The sequence below is a fragment of the Bombina bombina genome, chromosome 5 (genome assembly GCF_027579735.1).
Source record: "Bombina bombina isolate aBomBom1 chromosome 5, aBomBom1.pri, whole genome shotgun sequence".
NCBI classification, from domain to species: Eukaryota; Metazoa; Chordata; class Amphibia; order Anura; family Bombinatoridae; genus Bombina; species Bombina bombina.
The window spans coordinates 702670378-702697985 of NC_069503.1; the positions used below are offsets into that span (position 1 = coordinate 702670378).

General features: G+C 36.6%; 1 protein-coding gene across 3 annotated transcripts; it reads left to right on the forward strand.

Moving 5' to 3' along the window:
• SNRNP48 (small nuclear ribonucleoprotein U11/U12 subunit 48) lies at positions 1-27608 on the forward strand. Of its 3 annotated transcripts, none has more exons than XM_053714722.1 (9): positions 1-231; positions 12379-12486; positions 12584-12644; positions 15662-15742; positions 24685-24873; positions 26365-26486; positions 26801-26907; positions 26990-27136; positions 27516-27608. In XM_053714722.1, the coding sequence occupies exons 2-9, from the start codon at positions 12415-12417 to the stop codon at positions 27559-27561; spliced, it is 825 nt and encodes a 274-aa protein (XP_053570697.1). In that variant the 5' UTR covers positions 1-231; positions 12379-12414; the 3' UTR covers positions 27562-27608. The 3 variants fall into 3 exon arrangements, with proteins under 3 accessions (XP_053570697.1, XP_053570698.1, XP_053570696.1); XM_053714723.1 differs by lacking the exon at positions 1-231 and adding an exon at positions 7047-7064; XM_053714721.1 differs by lacking the exon at positions 1-231 and adding an exon at positions 7933-8126.

The following is a 27608-nucleotide window of genomic DNA, read 5'->3' on the forward strand; positions in this document are numbered from 1 at the left end:
TCCTGCCTCCATTTTGTTTCACTTGTGTGTGTAAATTAGTTTCACTTTCAATGTGTAAGTTTGCTAGAACTCTCTGCTAATAGCTTTGTAGAGGCAAATTCTTTTTACCTGGCAATTACCACTTCTGGAACCTCAGAATTCTTGTTTTGCAACAATAAAGCTTGAAGGATTCATAAATCTCTGCTGTGGAATTTGTCTGAGTTAAGCTACTCTGCTGGATTCTACTAAACTGTAAGTTGGATTGCATGTTTAACTTTACATCATAAGGCACTGGGCAGTCATCTTGCAAAACAGTAAATGAAAACAGAATAATGAGAACAAATTAAAATTGATAATAGGAGTAAATTAGAAAGGTGCTTAAAATCTCATGCTCTATCGGAATCATGAAATAAAAAAATTGGGTTTAGTATCCCTTTAATGTATTCAGTTTTACACACCACTTCAAAATGGCCCATTCTGTTACATTTTCTGCATCTTTTATCTCTGGCCGGGCATATAACACTCTGATCATAGGCACGGTAGCACTGTGTGCATCGGGAATGTTGCGCCCATCCACTTCTAGGCCTTTCCATTACTTTAGATCTATCGCTCACACTGTGCCTTTCACTAGCAGTTTTCCTGAACTGTTGCACTTCATCCACAATACTCGCAGACCTCAGATCAGCCCTCTGCTTTTTCACCAGTTCACTCTGGCGGGCCATCCTAATAGCCCCATCTAACGTTAAATCAGGCTCTAACTGCAGCTTCAGTGAGACTTCAGCATCTGCAATTCCAATAACTATTCTGTCTCTGATTTGCTCTTCTTTAGCAACACCAAACTCACAGAATTCAGCTAGTTCATACAGCCTGCGCACAAATGACTCCACAGATTCTCCCACACGCTGATTACGTTTGTGAAAACAAGCTCTCTCATGAATCACATTTCTTTTGGGCACAAAGTGGGCACTGAGTTTATCCATAACTATATCAAAGTTAAATTCTTCCCCTTCTTGGAAAGTAAAAGCATTGAACACTGGCTCCACATCTTTCCCCATAGAGTATAAAAGAGAATTAACTTGTACATCACCACTCTCCTTGTTCAGTTTGGAAGCAATCCTGAAGCGTTGAAACCGCTGACGCCATGTGGGCCAAGCTGCAGGCTGAGAGAAGTCAAAAGGCTCAGGTGGGGTAAACTTTGACATTGCCATCGATCAGGAACAGAAGCACAGGCCAGAACTTCTGACACCATGTCATGAGATGCAGGACATATGCAGGACACAGCAATGATGGTACAACTCTATTTTATTACAGAGCATAGAAATATACATCTAGTCAGGTTGATTTCACTAACTAACTGCGACACAGACTACCGGACCTAAGCCCCGCCCCCAACTAGTGACATCACACCCTGCTCTCATCACAATATGTATTCACATTGTTCCCTTGAACAGCAATTTATTAAAATACATGTCCTCTAAAACAAAACTAGCATTATAAAAACAGATATTTTATAGCAAGTAGCAACCAAGACTGCCTGCTATATATAATTACTGCCAATACTTTTATAAGAGGAGATCACCTTTTATATTCTTAATGTTTGTCACTTAAACAAGTATTACAAGTATTATACTTGCCATGTTTGGTATACATTTAAAAAAGAAATGGTGAGAGGGGGGTAGGCCTCTTTGCCCTAAAAAATGTTTGGTCCCAGTCCGGCCCTGACTCAGGGTGCATACTCTTTTAGCACACTATGCCCCTTCACAGAGAAACAATATCCTGTAGCATATCAGTCTGACCCTGGCCAATGACAGTCCAGCACCGAAATACCAGGCAATTCTTCTCTGAACAAGAGAAACAACAACCCCAGATGATCGTTTCGGCCTTTTGTGTAAAATGTAGCTTTAACATAAGATGTTTAATTATGCATAAAAAACATCTTTGTAATATACTCATTATCTATGTTGCCCCTTTTCATGTAATTTAGCTCTGATAATTGTACATTGAGTTGGAACTGCATCCTGCTGACTTTTTATAGCATACTCTATATAAAATATTTTCCTAATTGGCTTAACCCCTTAATGACCGCAGCACTTTTCCATTTTCTGTCCGTTTGGGACCAAGGCTATTTTTACATTTTTGCAGTGTTTGTGTTTAGCTGTAATTTTCCTCTTACTCATTTACTGTACCCACACATATTATATACCGTTTTTCTCGCCATTAAATGGACTTTCTAAAGATACCATTATTTTCATCATATCTTATAATTTACTATAAAAAAAATTATAAAATATGAGGAAAAATTGAAAAAAAATACACTTTTTCTAACTTTGACCCCCAAAATCTGTTACATATCTACAACCACCAAAAAACACCCATGCTAAATAGTTTCTAAATTTTGTCCTGAGTTTAGAAATACCCAATGTTTACATGTTCTTTACTTTTTTTGCAAGTTATAGGGCCATAAATACAAGTAGCACTTTGCTATTTCCAAACCCCTTTTTTTCAAAATTAGCGCTAGTTACATTAGAACCCTGATATCTTTCAGGAATCTCTGAATATCCATTGACATGTATATATTTTTTTTTAGTAGACAACCCAAAGTATTGATCTAGGCCCATTTTGGTATATTTCATGCCACCATTTCACCGCCAAATGCGTTAAAACAAAAAAAATTGTTCACTTTTTCACAAATTTTTTCACAAACTTTAGGTTTCTCACTGAAATTATTTACAAACAGCTTGTGCAATTATGGCATAAATGGTTGTAAATTCTTCTCTGGGATCCCCTTTGTTCAGAAATAGCAGACTTATATGGCTTTGGTGTTGCTTTTTGGTAATTAGAATGCCACTAAATGCCACTGCGCACCACACGTGTATTATGCCCAGCAGTGAAGGGGTTAATTAGGGAGCATGTAGGGAGCTTTTTGGGGTAATTTTAGCTTTAGTGTAGTGTAGTAGACAACCCCAAGTATTGATCTAGGCCCATTTTGGTATATTTCATGCCACCATTTCACCGCCAAATGCGATCAAATTAAAAAAAACGTTAAATTTTTCACAATTTTAGGTTTCTCACTGAAATCATTTACAAACAGCTTGTGCAGTTATGGCACAAATGGTTGTAAATGCTTCTCTGGGATCCCCTTTGTTCAGAAATAGCAGACATATATGGCTTTGGCGTTGCTTTTTGGTATTTAGAAGGCCGCTAAATGCCGCTGCGCATCACACGTGTATTATGGCTAGCAGTGAAGGGGTTAATTAGGTAGCTTGTAGGGAGCTTGCAGGGTTAATATCACATTTAGTGTAGAGCTCAGCCTCCCACCTGAAACATCAGACCCCCTGATCCCTCCCAAACAGCTCTCTTCCCTCCCCCACTCCACAATTGTCCCCGCCATCTTAAGTACTGGCAGAAAGTCTGCCAGTACTAAAATAAAAGCTATGTTTTTTTTTTTTTTTTTTTTAAAAAGCATATTTACATATGCTGCTGTGTACTATCCCCCCCTTAGCCCCCAACCTCACTGATCCCCCCCAAACAGCTCTATAACCCTCCCACTCTAACTTAATCTGCGCCATTTTGGGTACTGGCAGCTGTCTGCCAGTACCCAGTTTAGCAGAAAAAATGGTTTTTTTTTAGTTTTTATTAAATTTTTCTGCAGTGTAGCTTCCCCCCACACAAAACCAACCCCCCACCCCTCCATGATCTCTTTTTGTGCTTTTGCACAAACAAGATTTGGCCATTTGTTACCAAAAAATTTTTCCATAGTGTAGCGGTTCCCACCCGCTCCCGCCCCGTGCACGCGCCCGCCCGCCACCCTCCGTGCACGCGCGCGCGCCCGTGCGCGCCCCCTAACGGCCCGCCCCCGATCCCGCCCCCCTTGACGACACAGGGAACACCGATGGCCGCCCACCCGCCTCCCAAGTCGGCTCCCACCCACCAACGATACCGGCCATCGATGTCCGGTGCAGAGAGGGCCACAGAGTGGCTCTCTCTGCATCGGATGGCCGTGTAAGGTTATTGCAGGATGCCTCCATATCGAGGCATCACTGCAATAACCGGAAAGCAGCTGGAAGCGAGCAAGATCGCTTCCAGCTGCTTTCCACACCGAGGACGTGCAGGGTACGTCCTCAGGCATTAACTGCCTTTTTTTTGAGGACGTACCCTGCACGTCCTCGGTCATTAAGGGGTTAAGATATAACAACTGCAAAAGAATTTACTTTATACTAACTTAAATGCAATAATTAGCCTTGTTGTCTGCCTACTCAAACTTATTTGGCTCCTCCAAATAAGGTGAGTGTTGTGTGCGGTTTTTCTATTGAAAACCAATTGCAGTAAACAGGATTTTATTTTGTTAAACAAATGTTTACACTTGGCTGATATGTTAGTCTGTAGGAAGGTAACAGAAATGTGTTGTACTTACAAGGTGTTTACTGTCCCTTTAAATGCTAACAAAACTTCCATTATAAATCTTGACTTTCCAGTGCTTATATGTTCGGAATAGGTTATTAAAATGACATGAACTGCTTTGGTCTGGTAATATCTACAGAGCTATGGCTGAGCCTCAGGATCCTGTCATGTGATTACCTCTGGGGTTACCAGCCATACTAATTAGTATATATAATTGTGCAGTGTAGCTAGGAAATTACAGGTGATAGGTCTGTCAGTTCCCACATTTAGACGCTTTCATGCCTGTATCAATTTTATATTAATTATAGTTGATCATTCTGAATTATACAAATAGGGCCTCCTGTATTTTAGCAAGCTGTCCAGTACAATCTGTACAAACATAGGCACATTAACCCCTTAATGACAACTGACGTACCAGGTACGTCATGCAAAAACTAACTGTTAATGACAATAGACGTACCTGGTACGTCAGTTGTCTAACAGAGTGCTGGAAGTGATCACAATCGCTTCCAGCAGCTCTGAGGGTATTGCAGTGATGCCTCGATATGGAGGCATCCTGCAATACCCCTTTACAAGCCTCCGATGCAGAGAGAGCCACTCTGTGGCCCTCTCTGCACCGGTAGCGATGGTGCTGATGGTGCCGTTGTCTGGGTGGGAGGAGGGAGCGCGTGCGCGTGCACGATGCGCGCGTGCACGTGCACGTGCGCGCATTAGCCACACTGACACCAATGAAGGAACTGGAAGGAAGGGGAAAAAAAAGTTAATTTTTTACATATAAAAGGATCTGGGAGGGGAAGGGGGTGGGGGTATTGTGGGGGGGCTGCTACACTACAGAAATAATTACAAATAAAAATAAAAGTTATAAATAAAATTAAAATACTTTGGTTTGTGGGGCCAAACTGGGTACTGGCAGACAGCTGCCAGTACCCAAGATGGCGGTAATTAGGTAGGGGAGAGGGTTAGAGAGCTGGAGGGGGGATCAGGGAGGTTGGTGCTAAGGCAGGGGTCCATCACAACTAAAATATTTTATTATTTTTATTTAAAAAAAAAAAAAAAACTCTTTTATTTAGTACTGGCAGACTTTCTGCCAGTACTTAAGATGGCGGGAACAATTGTGGGGTGGGGGAGGGAAGAGAGCTGTTTGGGAGGGATCAGGGGGTGGGATGTGTCAGGTGGGAGGCTGATCTCTAAAATGAACCCTGCAAGCTCCCTACAAGCTACCTAATTTAACCCCTTCACTGCTGGGCATAATTCACGTGTGGTGCGCAGCAGCATTTAGCGGCCTTCTAATTACCAAAAAGCAACGCCAAAGCCATATAAGTCTGCTATTTCTGAACAAAGGGGATCCCAGAGAAGCTTTTATAACAATTTCTGCCATAATAGCACAAGCTGTTTGTAAATAATTTCAGTGAGAAACCTAAAATTGTGAAAAATGTAAAGTTTTTTTTTTATTTGCTCACATTTGGCGGTGAAATGGTGGCATAAAATATACCAAAATGGGCCTAGATCAATACTTGGGGTTGTCTACTACAATACACTAAAGCTAAAATTAACCCTACAAGCTCCCTAATTAACCCCTTCACTCCTGGGCATAAAACACGTGTGGTGCGCAGCGGCATTTAGCGGCCTTCTAATTACCAAAAAGTAACCACAAAGCCATATAAGTCTGTTATTTCTGAAAAAGGGGATCCCAGAGAAGCATTTACAACCATTTGTGCCATAATTGCAGAAACTGTTTGTAAATAATTTCAGTGGGAAACCTAAAGTTTGTGACAAAATTTGTGAAAAAGTGAACTTTTTTTTTTTTATCACATTTGGCGGTGAAATGGTGGCATGAAATATACCAAAATGTGCCTAGATCAATACTTTGGGATGTCTTCTAAAACAAAATATATACATGTCAAGGGATATTCAGGTATTCCTGACAGATATCAGGGTTCCAAAGTAACTAGCGCTAATTTTGAAAAAAAGTGGTTTGCAAATAGCAAAGTGCTACTTGTATTTATTGCCCCATAAATTGCAAAAAAAGCAAAGAACATGTAAACATTGGGTATTTCTAAACTGAGGACAAAATTTAGAAACTATTTAGCATGGGTGTTTTTTGGTGGTTGTAGATGTGTAACAGATTTTGGGGGTCAAAGTTAGAAAAAGTGCGTTTTTTTTCATTTTTTCCTCATATTTTATAATTTTTTTTTAGTAAATTATAAGATATTATGAAAATAATGTTATCTTTAGAAAGTCCATTTAATGGCGAGAAAAACGGTATATAATATGTGTGGGTACAGTAAACGAGTAAGAGGAAAATTACAGCTAAACGCAAACACTGCAGAAATGTAAAAATAGCCATTGTCATTAAGGGTAAGAAAATTGAAAAATGGTCCGGTCATTAAGGGGTTAAACACTAATTTTTTCTTTGCATTAAAAAGTTTTTGTAGATGATCCATCTATATAGCCCATACAGGTTGCTGTTAAAAAAAGTATAGCTTTGCTTATTTTTAAACATTCCTCTGATTTTCAGACACCTAACCAAGCCTCGAAGTTTTGTATACCTCCTCCAGCTTGCTCCTGTTTGTGTAAAGGCTATTTTCATATGCAGAGGGAGTGCCTGCTGTTTTTGCTATACAGCCACTTATAGCGGGTGTTCCAGCTAACCTTTTCAAGAGAGCTAAACTGGGAGCTTCTATGTAAGTTTCCTAAACGGTTTTATACTGGAGTTTTATATCAGTATCTGTGCATATTATTCTTTATAGTAGTGTCTGTTACATGCAGTTATATGAAAATTGGGGTATACTGTCCCTTTAAAGACCCCTGTCAGCTAAATGTAAAGGGCCTTTATGCATTAGAAATATGGTTAAAAAAGAAGTTATATTGGGCATTTTCTATTATATGTGTTACAGGCAACCATGGGGGTGTTCAATCATTGCTGGGTGTTTACTTCTGGCAGCCAAGGTGGATCACATCACTACTAGTACGTGTTACTGGCAACCAAGGGGATAAAACGACTGCTTAGTTGAGAAAAGTATATGTGGTGGGGTGAAGGGTATTGCCTAAGGGTGAGATTTTGGAGGGACATTATTTGACCCCAGCTACATCCAGTCACCTATAGGTAGGCTGACCATATTGCCGCTTTAAGAAGGAACACATATGAAAAATACATGTCAGGGTTCTTATACAAAACATTTCTTTAAACAGCCCTGACATATGTATTTTTCATATGTGTCCCTTTTTAAAGCAGCAATATGGTCAGCCTACCTATAGATCGTCCGGTATTTTTATATAGCAAAGCTGGCAAGTTTGGCAACCCTAGCGCTAAGACCATACCGCTCCACTTGTAATCTTGCCCAAACTGTGCACAAGCACCACTACTATATAGACTGACTATGTGAAGGTGACATGCTGTGTTTTGGAGTTCCTTTTGTTTTCTTTCTTGTCACACATTTACTTTTATAGCTGTTGTATCTATATTGTTTGTAACTATGACAATCAAAAAGCATTCTCGCGTGACTAGAGTTCACGCCAGTGACGCCACAACGAGGCTTGGGAGGTCTCACAAAGAGGCTTGAAACGCTTTTCTTGCGTCTGTCGTTTTTTCCGAGTTTGAAATCGTCTCAATGGAGGACCAAGAGAGCGCTAGTCCTCGCCGCTTACTCCGTGAATTACAGGATTTTACCGAGACATGTCGAGGACGGTTGTCAGAGATACTGTTGGAACTGGGGTGGGAGCAAAGGGACGCCGAACAGGAAAAGGTTGGTAATGGATGGAAGTCATGTAACGCATTGGATCATTATGTGCTGCAAATGGAATACGGGGGATTCTGTAATATCCGATTATTAGATTTTTCACCACTTGAACTGCTGCCTGTAGTTATATTGCTTATTTGCTCGCATGTTTTCAGGGTAGTGACTGTGTTCTTACCCCATAGACTGAATGTCAATGAAATGTGTTCTCTTTAATACTAGACATGGGCTAATCTAGACAGAGAAGGGGGTCTAAGTTTTGTTTTTGTATATTTATGCATAGTTCGTATAAACTGCCAAGCTCCGATTTGCAAGAAAGACGTCTACATACTAAATGCATATTTACATTAAACACTTTTAATATTGTAATTCTGTTACTGAAATGTGCATCGTTTTGAAGAATTGGTACATCCTTCTTAGCCTATGGTTTACTGTATTTCCTTTGCTGTGTCGAATAAGGGTTATATGCAAATGTTCCCTTACACTGGTCAGGTAATCACTGTGTAGAATGTTTAGAGTCAGAATTAATAATCCTACATGTTCTATTCTAGCCCCTCAATCTTTAGCGTTTTAAATAAGCATTATTAAACATATGTTATGAATTAATGTTTTTTTTTTCTTTGATGCATGTAGAAGCATATTAAAAAAAATTTTTTTAACAGTTGAAGCAAACAAGATGTTTTCAAAATGTTAATACATGGCTGATATGTTATACTATCACAAGATATAATGTCCCTTTTAAAAGGCAGTTATATTGGGGTGGAAATTGCATGCACTCTGTTAGATCATGTAATGTTTATTATAAGTGACCCTGCAACTCTCTGTATTTAACCCTTTCTCTGCTAAGCCTTTTTTCACCTAATTGCTGAGCTAATTTTGAACTTTTTTTGCTACCTACATTTAAACACTATTGTTAAATGTATATATTTTTTTTCAGCAGGCCCATACGATTCACAATAAACCATTATTTCATTTAAAATTCATGGCATATTAGATAGCTGTGTAAAATAAATAAATAAATAAAAAACAAAAGTGTAATTCTTTCTTAGATTTTAGTAAATAATACTGAAAATGGCCAAGGGCCCATACCTGCTTTTGGGGGTAATAGTATAGATTAGAGAGGCCCCATAGTACAGTACATAAATAAAAGCACTTTTTTTTTTTTTTTTTTCCCTTTTTTTTTTTTTCCTTTTCTTGCAAGGTGTTCATTGTTACTACAGTGATCACCTGCCTATACAAACAAAATTCATATTTATTTTTTTTGAGAGAGGGACTTGTCTACTAGAAAATAAACTTTAATAGGGGTCTCTAGACATACCAGATATTTTTTTTGTTTATTGCACATATGACCAAGCTAATCCCCCCCCCTTTTTTTTTTTTTTTTACTTTTTTTTAAAATGATCTATTGTGTGGTACTGCTCCAAGATCACCATTTGAAAGAGCAGCCAATTCTCTTTCAAATGAGAGGGATCTGGGAGATTTGAAGTTGCTTCTTTTTTTATATGCACACTTTCTGGGGAGCCAGCTCCTACTGTGAAAAACAAAAATAGTCCAGCTCTGATGATAAAATAAAAAACTTTATTCCATTTGAAAAGATTAAGTAGTACAGAAAAAAGAAGAGCGTAGCTGCTAGGCTTACAGGTTTCGGCAAAGGATCTGTAATCATAGCCTATACATAACACCTTTCTCTAGTACTCGGTTAACCCTTACATATACGTCAGCTCTATATGGCACATATATGCTCCATTGTTACAAAAGGTAAAACACTGCTGTTAAAATGTATACAATAGTTCAAGTTGATGATAATAAATTACAGAATGTCATATAGTACATACCTGTATAAGCACAATATTTATCACAGTTCTATACTACTGAACTGATGTCACAATGAAATGGAAAGAAAACTCATGGGCAATTTACGGACTTGGTTCAAAACTACTTAGGATATAATTACATCTCATATTTGATTAGATAGTGTCTCTTAATAGCAAGCATGCAACAAAATGAGAAATGCCCATAATCATGCATGAAGTATAGGAATCAAGGATTACAGAATACTTGTAAATGAGAAAACGGTCACATTTAATCCACTACACCACTTGCATGAATATGTATAAATCATAATCAAGACAGAATACGTTTAGAAAGATAATATATAAAACTATGCACATCTTCACAGTCTAGATAGAGGTATACATTAAATCAGCGTATGATATATTCATATAAAATCACGGTGAATGAACAAAACTCCTAACACCCCCGAACTAAAAATGCAAGAGAGTTCTTAGTAACTTAGTGTATGGCTAAAAAAGCCACTGGAATATAATCCCAGTAGTTGATTATATCATAACTTGAGTTAAGCCCAAGGGGTACTCCTTGTTTTCAGCTTAAACACCCAAAACATTTCTCTCTTAGATAGTATCTGATCAAGGTCACCACCTCTGGCTGGCAGAACTGCCTTTTCGATAGCACACCATTTAAATGTGTTTAAACTTCCTTTGTGAACGCCTGCAAAGTGTTGAACTATGGGCGTAGTGGCCTTTCCAAATTTAATACTAGTGAAGTGTTCTCTCATTCTTGAACACGCGTCCCTAGTTGTTAACCTTACATATTGGAGATGACAACTGTCACATGTGATAAGGTAAATGACATAAGAAACCTTACAATTCAAACAGGATTTGATCTCAAACTCCTGATGTGTGACCGTAGATCTAAATGTTTTTGTAATCTGTACATGTTCACAAGGCTTACACCGTGTGTGCCCACATCTGTACATCCCACAGTGTCTTAACCATGAACCAGACTTATTCTGTAGGGGGTTAAGTTGTGAGGGAGAAAGTATGTTACCTATAGTAGGGCTCTTTTTGTATGAACATCTCACCTCTTCCCACCACATCAATTCATTTGTCATCCGCAGCAAGCAGACCAAAGTGTTTACGAATAATTTTACAAATGTTCTAACACTGCATACTATGGGCCGTTACAAACGTAACTTGTTGCAATGTTTTTTTTGTTCCTCTCCTTGTCTTTGAGCAGTATTTTTTCTACTTCTGATCTGGCCTTATTAATATCCTTTCTGTAATAACCTCGGTCCAAAAGCCTCCTGGTCAAATCCATGGCTTCATCTGAAAAGTCTCTTTGCTTAGTACAATTCCTCTTAAGTCTAACAAACTGGCCCTTTGCAATCGCGTACAGAACATGCTTTGGATGATAACTAGCTGCATGTAACAGGGTGTTTCCAGAAATAGCTTTGCGGTAAACCCTTGAAACATCATTTCCATTATCACCTGTTAGGGTCACATCTAGAAAATTAATCTCAGATGTTTGATATTCAAAGGTAAAGCGCAGACCTATTCTGTTGTCATTTAGCCATTCAACCAAAGAAGTGGCCTGCTCTCTGGTTCCAGACCATATAAATAGCAGGTCATCTGTAAAGCATTTCTAGAAACATATATACTGTTTGTAAGGGTTACCATCTCCAACGATGCTGGCCAGCTCCTACTGAGCATGTGCAAGAACTCACATTGTATTCTATATGCATTTTGTTAATGGCTGATGGTAGTCACATGAAGCAGAATGAAGGAAAATTGAACTAACTGAAATTTGTCCAAAATGTGTCCACTACTTGTCTTTTTATCAGGCATTTGTTGATTATGCAATTCTACTGTATTTAATAGTCATTTAAACTGACTCGCACTAGTACATTTTCTTCTATGTGAAGAACTTTTAAATTGTAAACTATGCATAAGTACCTTTTGGTTTAACGCTGTAGGTCTAATGCGGTGTAGGGTTAGCACGTGATAAGTGTGTGTGGTGTTTATTTTTTTATTTTATTTATTTTTTTTAAAACGCATGCTCATTAGAAGTCGGGGGGGGAAGTTAGTGCAAGCGCGCTCCATTGAAGTCTGTGGGGAAAAGAAGTTGGCGCAGACGCTATATCAGAAGTCCTGAAGTAATTGCACATTGGGTTTCGCTCGCACGCAAACATTTTACTTTCAACTTGTAATACGCATGTTAAAAGTTTACTTGCAGCATTGTTTGAGCACGAGCGAAAGCAATGAGTAGCGCACTACTTGTAAGTGGGCCCATGGTTGTATGCAAGCAACAGTGCAATAATATTAAAATAAATTAGATCAGCTATCTTTTTAGTACTTATGTCCTTTTAAGTTTGACATATTACTTATAATGGTAATCAAATCTGCAATAGAAAAGTCTTATACAGAACCTGCTTATAACAACTGCATTCAATTTTCTTCTTTAGGATACTGCAGTATGTCCCTATGATGCTAATCACTGTATGCCCCAGTCATCCTTGGAGAAACATGTTGCAGCATGTAGGTTGCGGAAACTTGGCTATAGCAAAGAAGAGGTAGGTGTACTAAATTGTATTGGGGTAACAAGATATTTACATTTTTTTTTTTTTTATATATACTTAATTTTGCCTATCTTTTTATAATTTGGTTTAGGTGGAGGCAGTGAACCCACATTTTTTCTATGAAAATGCCAAAGTACATTCAGTAGTTATAGGTAAGTGCATATTAACACATGTATAGCCTATACTGCAATTAGTTATTTCAAACTTAATTGTTTTAACCTTTTTATCATTTATGGGTCCATAATTGGGTAATGCAGTGCGCAATCCCTGAATCTCTGAGTAATGTATGTAGTGCAAATTAATCCAGAGACTTACAACCTCCAAATGTATCGTGCTCCCTCTTTTTCCAGTTTAGCTGAATTTTTTTTTTTTTTAGTTTTTGTTTAGTCATTGCATTTACAAATCCATTTGAACTTTTTTTTTTTTTACCCTTTCCTTTTTTTTACCCTTTCCTCTCTGAGCTACACGCACGCATTATCTTGTTTTTATTTTCTCCACGGACCAAACTTTTCAAAATTAACTTTCAATAACGTGGTCATGTAACCTAATTTAGTTCTTTATATTGTGTGCTATGGCTCATTTTAAAATCCAGAGCACACTAAAAGTCACATAGTTAATGGGTAAATGCAATTCTGATGTCAATCACCTGTTACCCAGAGGATCATGAGACCTCATCTAAGAGGGTAAATCCTCTGTTTTCATATGAGGGGTATTGTGTTTTCTTGTGGTGTTTTCTGTTTTTTAGGGGATAGGAAGTTCTGCAACTAATTCCCCCATTTAGTGAATATATGAGGCTTGTGCTCTTCTTCCTTGTCAAATTATGCAATTGTGTATTTTGGATAGCTCAAGTAACACAAATTACAGAAAATGTTGTCATTTTGCAAAGTATTACACTGTTCCCACCCGTCAACCTCAGAATGGCACCCAGCTTGCAACATTTTCTGTGGATAACACTGCTACTAATGAAATATTAAAGGGATTCCTGCCATACCAGAATGGGGCCTGATGCTCCTCTAAGGAATGCTTTGTGGGTCATGCAATTTCCCTCTTATAAAACACACACTGCCTTTTTGCTAAATTGGGGCAAGTAATAACTATTACTATAGTAATAACCTGAGAAAGAAGAGCATGTGACCCCATCTTTCACCGAGGGGGCACTGAGAATATGGTGAGACCTTTGATTTATCCTAATTCTCTAACCATTACTGTGGGGTGTCCTGTTTGTCAACCTTCACGTAAAAGAGGAAAAGTAAAAGATGAGACTGGACCTGATTATCTAAAGGTATATGGGCTGGCAAGATTATTTAAGAATTCTCGCTAGTACTTCTATTTCCCTGGTGGAATTATATAAAGCCACTTTTTACCCTGAGAACAGAATGTCCTGCAAGGGGCGTATACTGTGAAGGAAATGCATACATTACAAAAGTGTGCAATTAAAATAGTAACTTCAAAATCGTACAAAGCAAATAATTGAGTCATTCGCACAAAAATACACATTGAAAAAAATTTGTTAAGGGGCAACATTTTGTTCACTAAAAATAGCATTTTTTCATAAACTTTAAAACTCGTAAATTACACAGGAATACATTTTATTAAATATGCACAGCATAAAGCGTAATTTAAGTACATTATGTGCAAAAAAACCCACATAATTCATACTTATAAGTACAAAATACAAAGCATAATTGTTTTTGTAAAAAGGGCTGAACATGGGTGTGTATGACACTTTCTTTCAAATCCCAGTGTAATTCTATAAACATTTACTGCTGTACAGTGCTCACTGTTCTTTCTCACAAATTAAAAAATGTTAAGGTTGCGACAAAATACTTCATAATACCCTAATAGTAAAACACATACTTATGAAAATATAGGCGATTGTAAGATGCTATATACAGAAAGCAGCGTAATGTGATTTATATTGGCTGCAAGGTTTTATTTTTAAAGTGCTGCTAACTTTGTCCTACACAGCAAAGTTTCCCTTTCCATCGAGCTCTACTAATTTCAATAGGAGACATCTTAACACTTGCAGGGGCTCCCTCTTTTAAAAGATAATTCCACCAGGGAAGCCCCTGCAAGGGTCGGTGTGAAAAACCAAGTCTTATCTGGCGAGGTTTAGATAATCGACCTCACTGTCATCTTCTGCATTCAAGGTTGAAAATAAATATTTTTGCTATTTCCTTTTATGTTTGTCTCTATCATCTCTCTATTCTGAATTCCATTCTAAATCGCCCATCTGCAAGAGGACTATTTTGTATCCACAACACTGTCCCCATCCTAATTGGTAAAGTAGTATGGAAGATGACAGACTAATCCATTTCCAGTGGTTGGTCTGACCTTATTTCTCTGCTTAGCACAAATCTTTTATTTTGTGAATGTCTTATTTGCTTTTGGATCCATGCTCTCTCTTCTTTCTCTAAAAAGGGTCGTCTTTGGCTGTGTTTGAAATAAACAGATGGTTTACTTGCTGAATTCATGTTTTCTATCTTCTCTGCTTTCTGGAGGTGTTACTACCTTCTCCAGTGGTCAGAGGGCTCTCCTCCACCACTACTGATAAAGTTCTGCTGCAGTTGTTAAAGTGATAAGTAAATCCTAGCTTTTACTTCATGCTGAAAGTTCCTTTAATTGTCTGCACCGTTCGCTGCGCTGAGCTCCTCAGGCTGCCCACAGCAGATTGCTATTTCCAGTGAGGTGACGTTTCCACCTCTTAACAATTAGCCGTGTGGGCCAGCTGGCATTATGCCAGATATCTAGCACGCTATTGGTTAAAATCACCTCAGTTATGATATAGCGTTCTGCCGTGGGCTTCCTGAGGTGCTCTGCTCGGTGAACGCTGCAGACAAATAAAGGAACTTTCAGCATGAAGTATTTTATACTTCATGATTGAAAGTCCCCTTTATTTGTTGCACTGGTAAATCCTATTGTTTCACAAAGTCAAAGATTTACTATCACACTCCTTTGGCACTTAAATCATTATCTGGAATCTTTGCCAATATATCTATAAATAAAGTAGATGAAAGTACTTGTAATGTTAGTGGAAATGTTATGTATTTTGTTTTGTTAACATGTTTTGGTTATAAAATTTAGAGATAAAATCATGTATAATATTTGTGTGCACTGAACCATATATACTCTGAACAGAGTCTAACACTTTCTTGTTTTGACTCACTAGATAAAGCTAAGCAGTTTCAGATAATCAGGCAAGCAAAGGATTCTGCATCCGGTGGAAGAGAAAATGGGTCATATGATACAAGTAAGTTGAACAATAATGTATGCATTTTTGAAATACTATTTAGTGATTGTGCATAGTGGCAAAAACATGTGAAATACAGGGACTTGGTGTTTAAAATCACTCTCTATGGTAGAATTAGCAGAACCCAGACATGTTGATTGTTGCCGGGCACAACATGCTTGCAATGTTTCACACTTTAAAAACTTTGTAGAACTCTCTCAGCCACACAGATCAGCACCTAATTGCTCTACAAAACTACTCCATCAAGTGGAAGAAAGAGGCAAGACCTCACAGGAAAAGTATCTATAGTTGCTTTGTGGTACTAATCCTTAATCAGAGCCTATGTAATAAGTATGTTTTGTATTGTGTTTTTTGCAGATGTTTTATTAAGATAAAAACTACAAGCTTTTATGTATGTATGTTGCATGTGAAAATACAAATTCTTTACATGAATTTTACTTGCTCATTAAAACCTTTTACATGTGTGTGTGTTTTTTTTTTTTTTCCCCCCTGGAAAAAAACAACAATTGAAAGTCACTGCAGTGCAAACATACCCTCTGTTTTTAGCCCCTTTGCAGCCCCAAATAATTTATTTATGACCAAGTTAAATGTTTGTGGTAATGCTTGTGCTGTTTTAGAGAGAGGGGGAAAAATAGGTTATAAATGATGTACTTTGCCTGATCAAAGGGATGGAGTGTTTATGGTTCTCAGTTCAATTGGTTGGACTCATTCCACTTTCCATAAGGGCAGCTTTGAAATGTGTAAGACTTGAGTGTCCCAGTCCCGGATAAAAAGCAGATAAATGCCTGTTTCAGCTGTTCTATAGAGGAAATTTAAAACCCAAATGCTTTATTAAAAGTCAAAATTAAACTTTCATGATTCAGACATAACATGCATAAAACCTTCCCATTTACTTCCATTATCAAACTGCACAATCTTCCCCTTTTTTTATGTGCACACTTTGAGGCACCAGCTGCTACTGGAAATTTGTCACAAAAATGACTGCTCATCTGAAATGTTTTGGTTATGCAAACACCTTGATATTTTTATTAACAATGTTTAGTAATGTGCAATGAAGCAGCTTTGCAGTGTACTTTCATTATTTTTGCTTACCTTTTTTCATGTAAATTTACCTTTTAAAAATTGAGGATTTTCTAATAAGAACTTAGCGGAATATGAAACAGTACACATTTTTTAGAATATATATATATATATATATATATATATATATATATATATATATATATATATATATATATATATATTTTTTTTTTATAATCAAAGTAAACATAAAAGGAAACTGTGTGTTAAAAAAAACAGCAAGCAACTTGTTTTCTTGCAAAATGAGCAGTGTATCCCCCTACAGCTAAAAAAGGGAGTAGACATGCTGAGATCTTAGGTTGCATTCTGCCTCTTCTGAGCATGGGCAGAACCTGACTTCCTATCTCTCTAGCGTTCACCGACTAGTAAACCTGCTCACGTTACTCTAGAAGTTGTATGACATCAAGCTTAATATTCCTTCCTGTAGAGACCAGCCCACTTGCAAGGCCTTGACAGGAAGCTCTGCACCTCACCAAAGAGCATTAGGATAAGGAAGTAAAAAAACAAAACAAAAAAAAACCTTTATTTGCCACTCTATTAGGATAACTAAACCGTGTAGTTTAAAAGCATCAAATAATTCAGTGTATATAGGTATGTGAAGTAATAGCCATACATGTATAGGAAGGATCCTAACCCTTGTTCGCAGGCTGTGACTAAAAGTAATGGACACTGCTCAAATGGAGTTAAGAAATTAAATAAAAGGTAAATGATGATACTTCACTGCTTAGTGCTTTTTTATTACAACAATGAAATGGATCGATTTATATACCTTTTTAAAATTCACCATGCTGAGTTCTCAAAATTAACCATGTTACATATCTTTCCCTAAGTGGTTAATTTGCAAAACAAATGCACTTTACACTATCATTATGACCATAGCTAGCCTGTGTGGAATTTTGCTATTAAATGGATACTAATACAATTTTTTTTTCTTTCATGCTTCAGATAGAGCATGAGATTTTAAGCAACTTTCTAATTAACTCATATTATCAATTTTTCTTTGTTCTCATGTTATCTTGATTTGAAAAAGCAGTACTGTAAGCTTTAGAGCCAGCCCATTTTTTGTTCAGCACCTGGGTTGCACTTGCTGATTTGTGGCTAAATGTAGCAAACCAATTAGCAAGCGCTACCCAGTTGCTGAACTAAAAATGGGCCGGCTCCTAACCTTTCATTACTGCTTTTTCAAATCAAGATAACATGAGAACAAAGAAAAATTGATAATAGGAGTACATTAGAAAGTTGCTTAAAACTGCATGCTCTATCTGAATCATGAAAGAAAAAATTTGGGGTTAGTATCCCTTTAATAAACAATTGTAGTACAAAGGTTGTTTTAAAACTTTAGACTTGGTTGGTATGTTATTCTATATCAACACATTTATTCTGTAAGGGAGAGTAAAATATAAAACTGATTTCTTAATCATTTTCAGTCTATTGGTTTTAATGTTACTCAGCCTCAGACATTATATATATATATATATATATATATATATATATATATATATATATATATATATATATATATATATATATATATATATATATATATATTTATATAACACAGGCACACCTTTACTGTAATTTAACTCTTAAAATTGTGACCCGATTTCCTGTAAGGTGATGGGTGCCACCATGTTGAAACCTGTTATGCTTATTTTATCTCTTCTGCTGAGGAGAATTACGGACATATAATGGCGGTTTAAACTGTTAAAAAGTTACTTTAACGTTGAACAAAGCCAGTGTCTGCACACTTAAAGGGACAGTCTAGGCCAAAATAAACTTTCATGATTCAGATAGAGCATGTAATTTTAAACAATTTTCCAATTTACTTTTATCACCAATTTTGCTTTGTTCTTTTGGTATTCTTAGTTGAAAGCTTAACCTAGGAGGTTCATATGCTTATTTCTTAGACCTTGAAGTCCACCTCTTTTCAGAATGCATTTAAAAGTTTTTCACCACTAGAGGGTGTTGGTTCACGTATTTCATATAGATAACACTGTGCTCGTGCACGTGAAGTTATCTGGGAGCAGGCACTGATTGGCTAGACTGCAAGTCTGTCAAAAGAATTGAAAAAAGGGGCAGTTTGCAGAGGCTTAGATACAAGATAATCACAGAGGTTAAAAGTATATTATTATAACTGTGTTGGTTATGCAAAACTGGGGAATGGGTAATAAAGGGATTATCTATATTTTAAAACAATAAAAATTCTGGTGTAGACTGTCCCTTTAATGTTTTATATTCTTAGTTTTATCAGGGACCCGTTATAAAAACTTAAACTTTACACTTATTTAATAATCTCAAGCTAATCTTTGTTTTTAAATACATTATATCTAATTTTTGAATGTCCTTTAAAGGTAGTTTGTGAGATGCCATTTACTTTGTACACCCCTTAATAACAGTTATTTATGATTAATAGCTGTGAATTTCCACTAACCTGTCTAGTTAAAGGGACAGTTTACTCAAAAAATCTCCCCCCCCCTTAATGTGTTTCCAATTATCCACTTTACCTGCTGGAGTTTATTACATTGTTTACAAGTATTTCCTTTATGCGTATATTACCATTTGAAATAGTTAATTTAGCCTGTGGTATCCCCACCTATTCTGAAAGTTTCTGGCCTTAGGTCCAAGCTATAAATAAGCTGTGTAAACACAGCCAGCAGAATAAATTATACTCAAAATGGGGTATAGAAGAGATAAGGTAGTAAAATGTTAATTTTCCACTGTTCTCTCCAAGTATTGCTCTTTGGTTTACAGACAGGTATAAGATAAAGAAGCGTGTATATGTACACAATGTGATAAAGTAATGAGATCTGATTATACCTACAAGCTCAACCCATTTTATTAGGTTGTGGCTTCAAAACACAAAATAGGCTATTTTATACACAATAAACCTTAAAAAGCAAATTCTCATACATTTTATAATCTGCTGTTGGTAAAAAAAAATTGGAAACACATTAAGTGAAAAATTATTTTACAGTATACTGTCCTTTTTAAATAAACACATTAGATGGGTAAGATTAGGAGGCTTTTGCCGATCTTTTAGCAGTTGTCAAACTAGTTTTCTCTGCCCCGTGACTAATACAGCTCTTCTCTGATAGCTGTCTATAATTTTTTTTTTTTTTTTTTCAGCCCTCAAATTATATTAATGCATTTTATTTAATACTACTGTTATTTTACTTATTCAGTATCCTCAATAAAACACAAACTTTTCTTTGGTTTTTTTTTCTTTCCATAACAGGGGTGAGTATAAAGCGGAATACAATCTTGAATTTTCACAGAACCACTATGTATATTCAGTATCCTTTTACAAGTGATATCCTTTTCAAATGATGCAATGCTTTAGATCTTTTTTTATAAAGAAATTAGTGTTTGGTGTGTTGTATGTGCAGCTTTTAGTTAAAAGCTTGCAGAATCCAGTTTTTTATTTTAAGGGGACACTAAACACAAATTATAAACCTTAATATAAAAGAATAATTTTGCAATTAAAACTGCAGCTTTTTTTTTTTTTTTTTGTCAAATGAGTATTGTTTTATGTTTATTCTTTTCACTGATTTCCCTGTCCCCAAGAACAAAAGAACCCTTGCTAACCAATCGCAAACTAATATTCAGATATAGTATAAACTGTTTGCACATGTGCAGACTGGGGTAGCCTGCCCTCTTGTATTCCATTTTAGCACTGATTCAACTTGGTTATATTGCATAGAATGATTTGCTTATCATGATTGTTGATGCAAAACTGATAATCCCCCAAAGTATGTGACACTATAGAAGCTTAAAGGGACATTATACACATTTTTTCTTTGCATAAATGTTTTGTAGATGATCTATTTATATAGCCCATTAAGTTTTTTTTTTTTTTTTTTGTTTTTTTTTTTAAATGTGTAGTTTTGCTTATTTTTAAATAACATTGCTCTGATTTTCAGACTCCTAACCAAGCCCCAAAGGTTTATGTGAATACCGTCAGCTACCTTCTCCAGCTTGCTCCTGTTTGTGTAAAGGGTCTTTTCATATGCAAAAGAAGGGGGAAGGGGGGGAAAGTGTCTTATTTCCCACTTGCAGTGGGCTTTCCAACTACCTTTTCAACAAAGCTAAACTGAAAGCTTCTAAGTAAGTTTTTAAACAGTTTTATACTGGATTTTTATATCAGTATCTGTGCATCTTATTCTTTATAGTGGTGTCTATTACATGCAGTTATATGAAATTGAGTGTATACTGTCCCTTTAAGGAGGGAGGGAAATGTAAACAAATGCTTGCATAAATTGCCTTAAAGTACTAACCCAAGCCTTCCTGTGAGAAAGTGAAACAAACACATTTTTAGATGTATTTCACAACAAAAAGGCTGCAAAATAATGTATTTTGTAATAATGTTTACCTTGCAATAATGAAACTTTTTATGCGTTGTTGAAATGTCAAGTTTAATGGTCCTTTTAATATTCTTAGTAATATTTTGTTAAGTTTACACACAGCTACCAAAGCAACATCAGTGCAGGAATAAACTACCCTGAAAAATTAGAACACTGTATAATAACAATTTAAATATTCAATGGCCATTAACCTCTTTGCTACCAAGAATTTTAGAGAAAAACTTGCCCAAAATGAATTTTTACGATTTTTGCTATCACTAGATTTAAGCAGAAATAGAACCTTGCTTTTTTGTTAATTTCTCAATACTCTCTCTCATGTCTATATAGTATAATCGCGTTTGTAACGCGTCCGTGGGTGTCGCCAGTTGCGCACACATCCTCAAAGGAATGTTGGCTGTGCGAGGCATCCAAAGGAATGTTGGCTGCACGCGCAGCCAAAAGAATCCACCTGGATGCAGCGTTGGCAAACCCGAAGCCTTAAAAAAAACAAAAAAAAAAACATGCAATCGCCTGCACGAAATAACTAAAAACCCCATAACCGCCAGCACGAAGTATAAAAAAAAAATTAACCTCCCGCACAAAGTATTAACACCTAAACCGTCAACCCCCACATCGCAAAACAATAAAGTAATTAACCCCTAATCCGCATATGACATAATTAAAATATTAACCCCTTAACCGTCAACCACCCACATCGCAATCAACCTATTTAACCTCTAAACCGCCAAACCCCCCAAAACACAAATAACTAATTTAATTACTAAGCCCCCTAACCTAACACCCCATAAATTAACCCCAATTACTACTAAATTAGAATTAAAATAAAAAAAACTAACATTAAATTTCAAAAAATAAGTCTATTACAGAAAAAATGAACAATTATCAAAAATAAAAAAATATATCTAATCCCTATGAAAATAAAAAAGCCCCCCAAAGTAAAAACACCCCCTAATCTAAACTACCAATAGCCCTTAAAAAGGGCCTTTTGTAGGGCATTGCCCTAAGTTAAACAGCTCTTTTACCTCCAAAAAAAAAAATGCCAAACCCCCCAAAATAAAAAAATAAACTATCCATTGTCCCTAAAGGAGCATTTGTATGGGCATTGGCTATCGGCTCTTTTTTTTTTTTTTCAAGCCCAAAAAAACCTAATCTAAAAAAATAAAACACCCCAAAAATTAAACCAAATAAACCTAATACCCAAATATAGGTACTCACTGTTCCTGACGTCCGGTGGAGAAGGTCTTCTTCCAAGCAGCTCCATCATCTTCTATCTTCATCCAGAGCGAAGATGGCGCAGAGTTGCAGTGCTGTCTTCCCGATGCCTGGATACTCGGCGGCGGTTCTCAGCGGCATGGAGGCTCCTCTTCATGCGATCGTCCATCGCACACTGAAGATTGAATGCAAGGTACCCCATATTTATTGGGGTACCTTGCATTCCTATTGGCTGAAATTTTTAAATCCGCCAATAGGATGAGAGCTACTGAAACCTTATTTGAACAGCCAATAGTATTTCAGTAGCTCTAATCCTATTGGCTGATTTTAAAATTTCAGCCAATAGGAATGTTTGGTACCCCAAATTGATTGCGGTACCTTGCATTCAATCTTTAGTATACAACAGACATCGAATGAAGAGGAGCCTTCATGCCGCTGAAAACCACCACCGCTGAGGATCCACACGTTGGAAGACAGCTCCGCCACCAGTGAGGACTGCCGCTGATGATCCACAGCTCCGCACCTTCGCTCCGCCGCCTTCACACCGGATGAAGATAGAAGATGATGGAGCAGCCTGGAAGAAGACCTCCGCCGGAATTCAGGGACGGTGAGTACCTATTTGGGGCTTTGTGTTAGGATTTATTTTTTATTTTTAAGATTAGGGATTTAATGGGCTGGAAAAGAGCTGATTGTCCTTTTAAGGGCAATGCCCATACAAATGCCCCATTAGGGGGGCAATGGGTAGTTTAGTTTTTTTGTTTTTTTTGGGGGGGGGGGTGCGTTTGGTGGGTGGGGCTTTTTTACTGTTAGGGGGTAATTTGTTTAGGTAAAAGAGCTGTTTAACTTATAGGGCAATACCCTACAAAAGCCCTTTTTTAAGGGCTATTGGTTTTTTAGTATTAGATTAGGGGGTGTTTTTATTTTGGGCGTTTTTTTTTTTTTTTTTTTTTAATAGGGGAATTAGTTTAGGCTTGATTTTTCTATTTTGGATAGCTTTTTTTTTTTTCTGTAATTTGAATTTTTTTTATTTTTTGTAATTTTTAGCTTTGTGGGTTGTAGTTTGTGTGGTGTGTTTTTATTATTATTATTATTATTAAAAAATTCTGTAGTTTAGCTGCCCCCCATTACAGTAACCCCCCCTCCCAGATCGCTTTCCCAACCTTTACCCCACTTTCCACTATATGTAGTTCCACTATAGGAACTCCCTGCTTCCCACTCACTGCCGCTGTTCACTGCTACTACGTAGCGGTCTCTCCTCCCTCCTTACCCTCCCACCCAGCAACGACCGATGCAGAGAGGGCCACAGACTCTGCATCTCTATTTCTGTAGTGCCCCACTTGTGGGGCATGCAGAAATAGCACTATCTCGCTACTTTTAACGAGATTGCGGCAGAGAGAAGCCCAGGACTGCAGCGTCGTACAGGGTTAAGATCAGAAAAGGTTTGGATTTTGGAAAATTTGCATTTGCAAAATGGAACCAAGTGTACAATATCTTATGTCATTTAAACAATATTTACATATCATAATTTAGCTTATACATGTAACCTAAAGGTAGTTTTATATAATTGTAAATACTTTTGTACACATTACCCTCAGAAAGGTAATACAGTAAAGTAATCAAAAAGTTATTATAGACTATAATTTACATTTTAGAGCACACACTCTTCTTTGCCCTGTGTCTTTGATTTGGTTTTTGTCTTACTGATGGGGAAAAATGGTAATTTTTAATAACTTTATTTTTAAAAAAGTCTGGATTTTGAAATTCTGTATTTGGTCATATGTACATGTGTAATAAGATTATAGTTTATAAACTATTAGCACTATGTATATCTTCAATTATAAAATATGTAATGGCAGCACATATTTGGAAGCTGTCTTCTCTCTCAACACTTCCTTTTATGATGAATTCCCTTTATTATAAGCTTTAAATCAAAAAAAGGAAGCAGCACCACCAAAGTATCTTCAACAGATTTATTTGTGCAGACTGCACAGTAACAATGCCAGACCACAAAATAGCAACGTTTAGGACTTAGTCCTTTATCAACGGATTTAGGATTTATTCTGATTCTTTGGTGGTGGTGCTGCTTCCTTTTTGTGATTTATACTTGTTTGGGTATTGTGCAGTACCCGTGAAGCTTGCACACCCTCCTGCTCCCAGGTGCTGGAAATTTCTTTGTACTTACTACTTTATTATAAGCTTTGCAACCACTAGTAAAGTTTTTGTTTTAGAGGTTTCTGAATGATTGGAAAGTGTTTGCAGCAGTGCTAATTCTTCCTTTCTGTGATTTAGGTGCATACTCCTCTTATCCTGTTGAAGTCCCTTATAATCACAAGCGTGCTATCTGTGATCTGACGTCTGCTGACCGCCTTGCCGTTTATGATTTTGTAACTGAAGAGGCAAAGAAGCAAAGATCAATAATGCCAGTTGCTCAGAATGAGTCTGATCTGTTTGAAGATTTGACCGCCAAGATTAATCAAGGTAAAATATCATCTTAGATTTTTCATTTTTAATTCTGTCAGTTTACCCTATTTTTTTGTTTTTTTTGTTAGAGCTTTATTAGGAACTTTTTTTAGCAGTCTATGGTAGCAGTATTTGCAACTATGTGTAACATTGCTCTAAAGATTGTTGTAAACACTGCTACCAGATTGCTAAATACAAATGCACGCTCCTGAGCTCACCTAGCATTACTCTTTTTAACAAATAACAAAAGTTAAGCAAATTTGATAGTAAAATTAATTTGCAAAGCTTCTTTCCAATCCGTTTAAATTTTAATATTGGCTTTACTGTCAATTAACAACAAAAATCTCCAGTAATATCTGTGCAGAATTTTTTTTTATGAATAGTTGGTAAAATTTCAGATGCCATAGAATCTGTCAGTTATTTAGTATTTTAACTATACAAAGAAAATCAATAATAAAATAAAATATAATAAAAACAAACAATATATATTAGTGCAAACACTGTGTCAAAATTATTTTGAACACACACTCACTCCACTGTGTTCAAACCTTTAAAGGATATATTCCCTTTTAACTGATATCTTCCAATACTGTGTTGGTTTCAGACCTAAATACACACACAGAGAAGCACAGTCACAGGAACGAACAACCGGCTCAATACCATTGTTCTATGGCGATTTACCACCTGGGTGCAGCTTCTTTTAGCCCAGTAATGCTTTCACAGAGAAGAACTTTTCTGTAGTATATCAGTCTGATCCCGCCTATTACGGTCAGTCCAGCGCCGAAATACCAGGCAATTCCTCTCTGAACAAGGAACACAGCAACCCCAGACGATCGTTGTTAGTTTCAGATCTCAAAGAAAGAGAAATACTATTGTGTGGTTCAGTATCATATAGGTAACACCAGGATGAGGGAGAACCTTACCTACATGGAATAGACTTATAACTGAGCTCTCAGGTTAGATTCTGTGGTAAAACACCATGGACATCAACTGTGTCTTGATATAAAAACAATTTGTTGTTTAAAAACAAGTTTACACAAACAATAATTAGTGGGACTTGTATACTCCAGAGCAAGTTCTATGGGGAAGTTGTACCGCACACTAAACCGATCTTTGAACCGTTATGATCAATACAGCTTGTAAAGTCCTTCCTCCTGTAACGTGTCAGTCCTTGTATCAGTTTAAAGGGACTATATCCTTTCAAGTTTTGAACACAGTGGAGTGTGCATTCAAAATAATTTTTGACACAGTGTTTGCACTAATATATATTGTTAGTTATTTAGTATTTGTTTGTAATACTTTTGAAATCATATTGTAATAACAGCTATTTTGGAGTTAATCAGTTTCTTGTTTTTTAGGGTTGAAAGTAAACATTTTGAAACCATAGCTGTTAAAGAATATTGTATCTTCTAGTTGATGTGCAGGAACTTAACTACAAATAGTCACAAAAAGACTGTCTGATGGTTAGGTCTTACATTAATAGTATTCCTGGACCTTGTGTGTTTTTAGATGACGGAGATAAAGGCCCAAAATCACACCTTGAACTCATGGCAGAAATGAGAGACTATAAACGACGTCGGCAGTCTTATAGGGCAAAGAATGTTCATATAACTAAGAAGTCTTACACTGAGGTAAGAGTACTGTTGTTTTTTAAGAGGTGCCTGCTTTTTTAGTCAGTGGAAATGTCATTTTGATTTATTTTATATAACCTATATTTCCTTTATGTATAGTATACATATATACAGAGCTGGAAATTTCTCAAAGTTCAATAGTTTTAAACTACTAAAAAATTAGACTTGTCCATATATTTAACATTGAGCGGACTAGCAAATGTTTTCCTGCCTGAGAGATATTAGAGAGAGAGAGATATATTGGAGAGGGGATATAGATACATTAAGATAGAGATACACACTCTCTAATATAAAATTAATCTTGGCTTTTTCAGATCATCCGGGATGTCATTGGTGTCCATATGGATGAGTTGAGCAACCATTGGCGTGATGAAATGCATGATGAAGTTGGCTCCACAGTATCTTCTTCTTCCCTTAAACGGTAACTAATTAATCTTTTATGAATTGGTGGCATTCTTATTACATGAAAATTATAATTTTGACTTGTTATAACTTTTCTTTAGGCGAGAATCACAGAGATCTCCCTCTGTGGAATCCAGACAGTCAGTTGGCAGCCATAGGGGCAAGCACCGTACTGAGAGCCGCAGAGACAGGAGCAGGAGTCCACGCAGACACCGCAGTCGTGAAAAAGAGTCTAGAAAGAGAGAGAGGTACTATTTTATCACTTCTATTTTTTATTTATTTTTTGCATAATTTACATGTATGTCATAACAAACGTGAAGATGTAAGATGCCATCCATTTTGGTTCTTTGTTGAACTATAATGCTAAGTGCTTTAACTATTTTGTACACAAACAAGTAAAACTGTTGTTAAAACAGTTAATGTATTGTCTTTAACTGTATTTATGGTAAGCAAATATGTAAAACTAGTACTCCTCTAAACTAGGTATTAAGCCTGAGGCCACCGTATTCTTGGTTAGTATTTCAAGAAGTCATTCTCAGTTCATCACTATTTACCATAGTCTTGTGTTTTTCTCTACCTAATATCCACTATTTTATCAGTTATTCATCTTGTATTTTTCATTTTTAGGAGCAAAGAAAAGCATCACCACCATAAAAGAAGAAAACATAATTGACAACTTTTGGATTTTTTTCATAAAAAATAAAGAAATAAAAAAGATAA

Excerpts from the sequence above, each read along its gene's own strand:
- SNRNP48 (XM_053714721.1), top strand. The coding sequence starts at position 7,992 with ATGGAGGACCAAGAGAGCGCTAGTCCTCGCCGCTTACTCCGTGAATTA. Across the intron at positions 15,743-24,684 it reads AAATGGGTCATATGATACAA|GTGCATACTCCTCTTATCCT; the intron begins GTAAGTTGAACA and ends TCTGTGATTTAG. Across the intron at positions 24,874-26,364 it reads GACCGCCAAGATTAATCAAG|ATGACGGAGATAAAGGCCCA; the intron begins GTAAAATATCAT and ends GTGTGTTTTTAG.